Source organism: Solanum dulcamara, chromosome 3 (genome assembly GCF_947179165.1).
Source record: "Solanum dulcamara chromosome 3, daSolDulc1.2, whole genome shotgun sequence".
Taxonomy (NCBI): Eukaryota; Viridiplantae; Streptophyta; class Magnoliopsida; order Solanales; family Solanaceae; genus Solanum; species Solanum dulcamara.
The window spans coordinates 6,461,512-6,472,492 of NC_077239.1; the positions used below are offsets into that span (position 1 = coordinate 6,461,512).

A 10,981-nucleotide genomic window follows, 5' to 3' on the forward strand; every position below is an offset into this window, starting at 1 on the left:
AAATAAGCTTAAAAATGGTTTGAAGTAAATTATACATAAATAATACTTATCACATTTGATAATTGGTTAGAATATAAATTATTCATGCATAAATTAATATGTTGTTTATTTTGTTATTTAGATCTTTGCATAATTTACATACAACTAAATCATGCTATATAAATTTTTTCATAATTTATCCATCTATCCATAATATTTATATAACTTTAACCAATTATCAAATGATCCTATTTTTCGTAGTGGGCCCACCACCGGCTCACATGCATGCCGTGCAACTATTGTCAGATTTAATGGACCCACTCCACTAGTCGAGCGAGCCCACTTTCGGCCCACTCACTCTTACCTGGCTACAACGCTGCGCTTGAGAAACACGAAAATTAAACGCGAGTGTATGGAAGAACTGTTCCCCAGTACCTAGGGTTCGAAATTTTCGTTATAAAAGACTCGCTGCCTCCATTTCTCTCTCTCCTATAAGCATCTCTTTATGCAACTTTCATTCTCTCTGTATCACTGTTTTCAACTTTTCTTCTTCCAATTTTCTCTTCTTGTTCTACTTTGGACCCTCACCCTTTGGAGGCTATAATAATTATTATACCTTCAAGAATCAGCAACCCTTTTTCTTTGCACTTCATAGCTGTTTGTGGGGTTTTTATAAAATATTGAGTTTGGTTTGTGTTCTAGGTGGATTCTTCAAGATGGAGAAAGATTTGGTGGATGATTGTGAGTTTTGGTTACCCCCACAGTTTCTTACTGATGATTATCTTTTGATGGATTTTAAGACGAATTCTCCAGGGAATGATGGGAGTAAGTTGTTTGGAGGGGAGTTTGGTTGTGGGTTTAGCCTGTTTGGTTCGAACTCGGATCTGAGTTCGCCGGTTGAGTCTGTAGTTGGTTCAACAGAGAACGAGAGTGATGAAGATGATTATATCACTGGGTTAACTAGGAAAATGGCTAGTTCTACTCTGCAAGAAGCTGGTTTAGGCTATGAAAATGGCAAGGTAACTTTTATTTTCTTTTAGTTTATGGTTCAGTTTTGGGTTTTTGATTTGGTTGGAACTTTGTTTAATTTTTTTCTGGGGTTTTTTTCTACAGGGTTTGAGTTTGTCAGGTTCGCCACAATCGACGTTGTGCGGTGTGCTTGTAGCTGGGTGTGGTTGTAAGCAGGGGTCAAGTCGTGGAAGCCCAAACTGTCCATCTCAGGCTTCTTCTCCGCCGCCAATGAACAGGCCGGATGTGTCTTTGGATCTGCTTTATGCGGCCGCCGGAGAAGTGGCGAGGATTAGAATGATAGAGGAGTCGGCCGGACTGTACCATAACAAAGGTGGAATATGGTCTGCTCCTCCAGTAACTGTTGGCCCAAAAAACCCCAAACATAATCTCGGTCTATTCAACACAAATCAGCCACAACTCTCTTACCAACAACTGCAGGTGGCTCAAGTATGTTTGGGTCTCCCCTGTTTTCTTCTTTTTTCCTTTTTATTTAGAGCGTTTGCTAATTTTTGTTTTGGAAATGCAGTTTCAGCGTTTGAAGCAACAGCAAATGGTTAAGCAAGTGCAAGGGCAAGGTGTTTTGGGCAATGGAAAAGGTGGATTTAGGCAGTTTCCATTGAACCAAAGTCACCAGCAATTGGCTGAAAACAGAGCCAGAAATGGAGTTAAAGGTACTTTGAACTTGCCGAACTCTGCTTGGCCTACTTTGCAACAATCTCAGCAGCTACAACAGCAGCAGCAGCCTCACTCTGGCTCAGGCATGCGCGCTGTTTTCCTTGGTAATCCTGGCCCTAAACGGGAATGTGCTGGAACTGGCGTCTTTTTGCCTAGAAGAGTTGGAACACAAACTGAAACCCGAAAAAAACCAGGTAGCTTTCTTCATCCCAGATATACTGTTTTTCCCTTAATGTTAATTTGACTAAATTTTGTAGCTATTTACTGCTCCATGTGATTTGGGGTTGATTTGTTCTGATATTCTGATACCATTTTGCCATTTTTTGATGTGTCAATTTCAGGTTGTCCAGTTATCTTGCCAGACAGAGTGGTCCAGGCTCTGAATTTGAATTTGGAAGCCATGGATGCGGCTACTACTAGGCCACAATCCCATGTTCAAACCAGATGTCACAATGAGAATACCAGTTTCACTCCAGCTCCAGAATACCGGAACATGGCGGCCGCGGCGGCAGCAGCAGCAGCTCAACAGAGGAGAAACCAGAGAACACAGCCACCGCCAGCAATGCCTCAAGAACTTCAACTTCCTCAGGAATGGACTTACTGACAAAAATATAATATTAGTTTTTTAAAAAATTGAAGCAGAAAAAAGGGATTTGTTTGTTTGTTTGTTTGTTTTTTGGGTAATGATATTTGCAGAAACATAGGGTTTTAGATTTAGAAGGAAACGATGATGACGAAGTAAACAAATGTTTTTTTTTTTTTGGTGTTAGTATATTAGAGGGAAGAATAAGCTAAATGGAGAAAGAAGTATGAGATTTTTCTTAGGTTAATACTAAGTAGTAAGAAAAAAATAAGCTATAGTTTTTATATTGCTTAGTTTTAAAGGTCAAAGAGATGGTAGGAAAAAAGGGTTGGGCTCATGTTTTGGTTGGAAGAGTTGCAAACCCTTTTATTCATCTTATATTTTATTGTCAAGTGTAACGTTGTATCTGTCCAATGCATAATATGGTCAGGTATAATTAATCAATAATTATATACCATTATTTAATATTTATTGCAAGAATTAATTTTGAAATTTTTTGTTTGGTATATTAATTTTACTGTGATGAATGGTCAAAGTGTTTAGAGGTTTGTAACATGCCTAAAAAGGGTTTTTGATCTAATTTCATGTTGCAGCACATGCATTGGCACTCTGTTCCTTTGACTATAATGGCTGTCCACTAAGTTGCCCTTTTTCTTATTTCTTGTCGCTATCGATGTAGGCATTCATTATAGTATATACTTATTTTAAAATTTTATTGGTTATACCTCAAATTAGTGGGGTATCGAACTATCTATTCAATTTGTTTATATTTGTCAGATTATTAATCTATTTATTAATTTTAGCATAGTTTGAGTTGTAATTTATATTTGAATTCAATTCGGTCCATCGAATGTTGTTCTTTATAAAAGTATTTTATTACTAGTGAGAAATATAGTGGGTGTACATATGGAGAAATGTGCAATGCTTCGTTGAATCTTGTGTCTGATAAATTCAGACTTCTTTTTTCCAGAAGAGAAGTTTGTACCTTTTACTTTACCCGATGTGAAACACTTCTTTTTTTAATTTTAATTCAAATTGCTCTTTTTAATACAGTAATGTAAATATATTTGTTTTGTTCCTTTTCCCCCCTTCATTTTTTACTTGTTCAATTTAAATTTTGTAGGATCCATTAAAGTAATAATTAATGTAAATATTTATCACAATATTTGTATTTGTTGATGTTTGATTTTAGATCTTAGAAAATAATTAATATTTGGGATAAATATAAAAAATTAATTGATAATTAAATATGAATATTTATTACAATATTTGTATCTGATGTTTGATCTTAGAAAATAGTAATTGATAGAATAAATATTTATCATAATATTTGTATCTGTTGATGTTTGGTCTTAAATCTTACAAAATAATATAAAGAATGAATAATTACACTATTGAGCATAAAATGTAAAAAAATTAATTACTTTTTCTTCATATGTTTAAATAAAATAAGTAAAAATATAGATCTATTTTTTCGAACTAGAGGTTTTGTAAAAGTGAACTGAGGGAGTATTTAGATCTGTGCTAGTGTACACTCTTTTCTGTTTATGTCAGTTAACAAATGTATTATATGTGTTTAATAAAGTTTTGTATTAATAAAGTTTTGTAATTTTTAGGAGTTAAACTATCCTACTTATAAAGTTATACTCCAATAAGAGAATATTTATATTTATGATTTCAAATTTAATCATTTTTATGAGACTGATTAAACAAAAAGGTAATAGAGAAAAATATGATTCAAATTTTGTCCTTAATAATTTTATTTAATATGTATGTATTATCTTAAAAATTTAATTAATATGAAATAGAGGGAGTAGTTAATGGTAGTAAAGTAAAAATTTATGCACAACTTCATTAAACTACCTACCTAATAATAAATTTCTATATTTTAATTTAAATGTCTAATATAAGTACGTATTTAACGTATGTGTGCGCATACATCATTTAGTAAAAAATAAATTTAATACATCAACGACTGCTTAAATTTATTTGTACGATTTATTTGGACACTTAAATTATGATCTGCTTTAATTGAATACCTGAACGCATGATAAAATGTTGCTATTAGATATTTTCAATTTAATCTTTTGTGAACGTCTATTGAGGAGTTAAGTTAATCATATAAAAACTATCATCATCTTTAATTATGCACATTAGCATCAATTCAAACATGCTTGAAGTTTTACGACTTATTGAGACTAAGGTGTATAGTTGAAAGAAATAACATATTTTTAATAGTTAACTTATCTACGTAATTAACACTTTAGATGACACAAGAAATTTCTCAAATTCGAGTCAAAAATACACTATAAGAACACTTTATCATGAGTTCAAATTTTTAAATATTTAAATGACAAATAATGTATTAGGCCAAAAATAACATTCCTTTTATACACTCGTAAATATTTTTCTTGGAGGGAAAGAAATTTGAGATTTAGAAGTGTATGTGAGCTGTCAAAGGAGAAAAAAGGAAAAATAAAAAACGAAAAATAGCGCGTTAACTGAATTTAATCTAAGAAGATTTTTTTTTTATCATGTTGCCCCCCTGACCCACAAACAGTAGACAAAGTGACCCCCATATTATACAGAAGGATACCCTCACGCGTTTTATTTGAAAAATCTTTAATGAAATCTGCAATTGAATTGACCCCTCTAAGTTTTTAAATGTTCATAAAGTTAAGGATCTGATTTGAGGAATTGGCGGGGTATGATGGTCCACAAAAACATCACACATTTCTTCACTTAGACACTTTCATGATAATGGCCTCACACAATTTCTATTTTTTTCCACATTGGTCCCATTGCTTTGATGTTTTTTTCCAGATAAGGTTCTTAAATGATCACTTAGTAATAAAGGAGGTAACCGTGAAAAGACGATTCGAAGATCAATTTGCCTAAGTAATTAGTTTTAAAAGAGTATATTATAGTTTATTGATCGAGCATTTTTGTGTTAAAAATAATAGAGTTGAATTTGGGTCTTTCCTACATAGTTCAAAGGAAATAGGTTTTGCCTTGGATTGAGGTAGAAGTACTATTGATCTAAATATAAAATAATGTTTCATAATTTCATAATCCAAAATATATGATGCCAAAATAAATAGAGATATTGTTTTATGTCTTGCCATTTGGATGATTAAATATTTCTATAGGCGAATATTATAAACAATTTTTTAAATTTGTGATTTTTTGGATTCTAGATTAGTGGTATCAAGAAAAGATACAAATTATATCATAGTGAATAATGGAATATAAGTATATAACATTTAAGTTGCGAGTGTATTGAAATTAATCTATCTATTTTTAAGGTAAGAATAAAGTATGTATATTTTTTTTCCAATAAATAAAAATAAATTGAGAGACGGGGGGAAGAGAATTATAAGGTAAGGAATAGAATCATCACCATCTCCGGGTCTCATTTTATGTGATTATTGCTATATTAATTTACTCTTAATATGGAAAAGGTGAAAGTTCAACTTTTCTTCTTTAAATCTCATTTTATATAATTATACCGAGTATGTTGTTGTTATATTAATTCACTCCTAAAATAAGATAAAAATAAAAATTTAAATATTCCCAAATCTACCTACACTTTCTTTTTTCAGATCCCATATTATTTGAATATGTCGAATTATGTTATGGTTGTATTAGAAGAGTAAAACTGTCAATTTCAATCTGAGTCAACTGCCGTCTTGTAAGTTGGGGCAAATGTGTTGGATACTTTTATTTTCTGCCGTTTTCCCACAATGTTTGCAACTAATGGTGGAAAATATCTAGAAGCTTATATTATGATGAATAATAATTAAGGTATTTCCTATATTACCTTATATGAGTTGTCATATTTTTTTCTTTCACACATTATTTAAGGAATTATAAATAGAAAATATTTATATTAATTTATTTTTAATTTTTTTTTAATATAATCAATATTGTTTATTTTCAAAAAACAATTAAATTTAAGAATAAAATTAATAAAGTTAATTAATCCTATCATAATTTTATAAATAAAAAATTATGCTTAGAACAAATATTTTTAGTAAAATTAACAACTAATATGAGAGGGGCAATACTATATATATTTCTTATTTTGTGTTTGTTCTCTCGCAAAGGTTCATTCGGTCGGCTAATTAAGCATTTTCACAGTAATTTTTCTTTTTAAAAAATAATGATGATGTCTGAATCAATTTAACAATTTATTTATCTCAATCTACAATCTTCTATTATTTCAATAATGTATCCACCAAATTTAACAAGAAATAGTTATCTAATATTTTATCTTAGACTTATATTTAGCCTAGTTTTATTTATTTATTTTATTGACCGCTAGATCACATATAAAGTACACGATTACTAATGAATTGTCGTTGATATCCTCCTTTTAAAAAAATGCATATTTTAAATAGTTTTGGGTGTATCTATTTATAGCACTACTATGGAATGGATCTAACTTTCAAGTTCATATTCTCTCCGTCTCAAAATAAGCACTAATTTAGTAAAAATAAATAATTTCAAAATAAAAATTACCTAAAAAATTCAAGATAACAAACAGTACTAATTGTTTTCAATAATACCCTTATATTAAAGAACTACTCCTTAGCGCCCAATCCTCAAGAAACGTCTAACAAATACAGGTAACTTAATAAACTATACATTTACCTATAAAAATCGCTCTGCCACTGATACCTTTTATATATATAAGTTTTGTTTATAAACATTAGCTAAAACAACCTTTAAGTAGGATGTAGCACTGAATAATCAAAGTATGCATGATGAAAATAAAAAGTACTAAACAATTAGTAAACTTGCTCATTAAGTGTTTTTCTCTTTGTATGCTTTGTGATTAGATGAATGCAAAAATTCTACTTTGCTTAACTATATCACTTACATAAATCAAAAGAAGGTAAAGAAAAAGATTCTCATCTTAAGATGCAATTTCTAATTAGGACTGCCCATTTGTCATTAAAAGAGTGGTTTTGCTTGTGTGTTTTAGGAAATTATATCATGAGGTTTAATTTCTCAATGGTAGTGGAATGTGTTTTGTTTTATGTGTTCAATTTCAATAGTTGCTCACCAACTAACAAACTTGTTCTTTAAGGTTGTTTGCCTAATTACAAACTAGAAAAGTTTTTATTTTAAATTTAACTCTTATATGATATTTGAAATTTAGTTGTCCTTTTTTTCTTTTTTTTTGGACATTTGTGATGTGTAAATTACTTGAGGTAAGGAATTTCTTCAATTTCAGGATTCAAAAATAAAAATTTTTTGATTCACATTATTTAAATACGAGACTTCTGATTATGGATAAAATTTACATGAATTTCATGCATTTCAATACATCTTGAGGGGTTAAAACTAAAGGGATAATAGTCTTTTTGATCGTTAAATTATTAGTAAATTCTTCTTTTGGTTCTTATGATATATAATTCATGCATAGTCAATCTTCAATTAATCAAAATACACATTTTGGTCCCTTTGTGTAGAGTTTATGTTGTATATATTTAACTGTTATAGAACTTTATTCTGTCAAATATAAATTAACAATATAGATTTAATATAACACACTAGTAATTAAATGATAAAATTATAATTAATAATTATAATACATTTATAATAGAAGAATTTCCCATAATAATAATTTTTTTTTCAAACGAATTCAAAGTGCACAATTTAATAACTTAAGGACCAAAAGTCCCAATTTTTAAACTCAGTTTAGATTAGAGAAAATATTATAAAATGATACACGACTGGTTGATGAACCACTTAAACAAGCAAACACGTTATCAATTTTACTTAAAATGGTCATTAAGATAAACATAAAATATTTGTTTGTTGTAAGTAAATTTTATTGGTTGGTTTTTTAGTTGTTCTATTTATTTTTTTGATTTAATAACTTTTCGAAATGTTTGCCTATTATTTTGGGTAATGTTATGATTTGGACTTCGACGGTATACATTATTTTTTTCCACTGGTTTTCCTAGAATAGTTTTTAATTAGGCATACCAATATTTATTTCGATCAAATACGCATGCAAAATTAATTAATAATAGTTCTAAGGGATCAAGTTGTGTATCAATTTAGAATTTCCACTCGAAAAACTATATTTGTATCGTTCGATGTATTATTATATCTCATAAAAATGTGGAGCTACTATCATAAACTTCGTACTATATTATTGTTTTGATACATAAAAGATAATGCATATTCATTATTAAGTTACGAACTTCAAAAGAAATTATATTTAAAATTATGGAAAAAATTCACTATTTGTGAAGTTAAAAGTTTTTGAGTCCATAACGTATTGATACACATACAATATATCAAAAGAAAGCTCATCTACGATCCTTCAAAATGATATATATATAGATCACATAAAATAACAAATTTGCACATCATACACTATATGTTATGTCGGGAGGTACATTTATGTAAAAAGTCCTAGATACTAAAGCCAATTTTTGAATTGTGGGCTTAAATTTTTGAATTGGGTTGGAACATTATCAATAGGCCCAAGTAGTTGTTGATAAATTATACATGTTTTTCTGCTCTTAATTAATTTCCTGCTCGCCTAAGTATATATTTGGTTAGATTATATATTAAAAAAAATGAGGAATCACATACTGTATAAGCCTAATTTCATTCTATTCCAACTCTTTTTAATTTTACAAAAATCCCCTTTAAATAACATCATCCAGATACATCCTTGGAGCGCAAATACATAACTTATGATACATAAGTTTAATGAGTCTGTTGAGCTTTAAAAGGAAACAAAACGTAAAAATTAAATTTTAGTGGAGCAAATCACGCACGCGAATTGATATTAATCGCTTTCAATTCGCATCAATTTCAAATCATTCAGAACTCAAATTTTCTTCTGCCTCCAACACAACCCAATACTGAAAAGAGGTTGCTTCTTCAAAAAACAAAGGCTGATACATTATGAACTTAATAATTTTGTTGGGGAATTTTAGAATTTGGAAAAGATGTGATTTATGCCAGATACAAGAGCGAAGGAATAGTTGTTAGTCAAACGATTTCGATCGTGAATCTCAAATCTGCAATTGCAGGGGAATTAGATATCGATGAGATGAGGAAAAACATAGAAATTTAATACATAATTGAAGAAAATTCATCTCCAATGATAATTAGAAACGATATGGGAGTAGGACTGTATTTGGAGGTAAAAAAAACGAGCCTGAAATTGGAATGTATCCATTATGCATTGATACAAATTATGGGTGTTCAAAATTGAATCGTAACCGATAAGCCAGCCATAAAATTGACTTATTGGTATTGGATTATCAAATAAATGGTTGAGTAATTGACTAAAATTTTATAATTAATGGTTTATTGGTGTGGGGACGGATTATTAATTTTTCTTATCGGATAAACCGTTAACCCGTTAAGAATTATCATATACTTACACTTCTTTTCCAGTCTTCAGTCAATTGACATGAGTCTTTTACTCTGGTTGTGTGCAATTCTGTAAAAATATGAGTCATCAAGTTGATGCCAATGTATCCTTGACTGATTTGATTCTCTCAATAGATACCGAGATTCATATTGGAAATCCAAAATGCTTGTTTGGTATATCTTCTCTTCAATAAACTCCACCCTTTCAATGTCAATTTAAGTTCTTTCTCATTGTCAAATAGTCTATGAACTTTTTATAGGTTATTCGATACACCGCCCAATAACCGTTCGATAATTGGTAATCCATTACTGAACCAACCGATATCTTATAGGTTGGTTAGCGGAATAGTAAATTTAAAAATTGATATTCGATAGACCAAACCGTTAAGTGAAATTATCCGCTCAATTCGCCCGATATGCAGCCCTAATACAAATGATAAAAATGGTGAAAAGATACATTGCTTTGATCATTCGTCAGGTGAAATTTTATGTGTCAAAGATTCAAGAAGAGATACACAAGTTCTTGCTTTGATTGAATCAAAAAATAACGATTCATGTTACATTCCCGAATTAGAAATTACGAATTACATAAGTGATTCGAATAGTACAGATGTAAAGGAGAAGCAACTGTATAAGGATAAATCAACACTGATCTCTGTTATGGTGAAATACAAAATGGAGCACAACTTCAATTTCAAGGTAAATAGATCTGATGTGAAAAGGTACGTAAGTCGTTAAGTATTTTGTGTATTTGATACAAAGCTATCTTTATTGTTTACAGATTATTGTGATACACTTTTTTTGGTTTACTGTTAATGATACATTATTGTTCAAAAAATACTCAGGAAATTGTAGAACTGTACCTTTTATTATGATATTAATAGGTGTGAGATACATGAGAATATGTATGTATCTGATACATATTAAAATGTCAAAGTTTAATTTGAATTGTAAGTGAATGTATGTCACAAGTAATGATTTAATTAAATGTATCATATACGTCAAATAATACTACATTGAATACTGATACATAGTCTTTCAACTGAGATTTGAGTTTGACACCTTGAATACTGATACATGACCTTTCACCGATACATTTATGTGATACAACTGAATGATGTATCTGCCACAAGACATGATACGTAAGGCCAAAATTCTGTTTTGGATATGATAAAGTTCATGAGACATTATTGTATATGTGATTGGGTGTTTTTGTGTGAAATGTTATAGTTGTTGACTAATACATGATACACTTTTTGAATTGACATGAATCTGATACATGCAACTATGTTTTAGTGTGTTATTTTGCTGACTGTGGTTGGACTT

General features: G+C 30.0%; 1 protein-coding gene across 1 annotated transcript; it reads left to right on the plus strand.

Annotated features, from left to right (window-relative positions):
• The first annotated feature begins 468 nt into the window (after positions 1 to 468).
• Positions 469 to 2,713, plus strand: LOC129882317 (uncharacterized). The gene is made up of 4 exons (XM_055956564.1): positions 469 to 998; positions 1,093 to 1,437; positions 1,517 to 1,859; positions 2,007 to 2,713. The coding sequence occupies exons 1-4, from the start codon at positions 696 to 698 to the stop codon at positions 2,267 to 2,269; spliced, it is 1,254 nt and encodes a 417-aa protein (XP_055812539.1). The 5' UTR covers positions 469 to 695; the 3' UTR covers positions 2,270 to 2,713.
• Positions 2,714 to 10,981: the final 8,268 nt, after the last annotated feature.

Bases quoted from the DNA above. Each gene is read 5' to 3' on its own strand.
- LOC129882317 (XM_055956564.1), top strand. From the start codon at position 696: ATGGAGAAAGATTTGGTGGATGATTGTGAGTTTTGGTTACCCCCACAG. The intron at 999-1,092 runs GTAACTTTTATT...TTTTTTCTACAG, and splicing joins TAGGCTATGAAAATGGCAAG to GGTTTGAGTTTGTCAGGTTC. The intron at 1,860-2,006 runs GTAGCTTTCTTC...TGTCAATTTCAG, and splicing joins TGAAACCCGAAAAAAACCAG to GTTGTCCAGTTATCTTGCCA.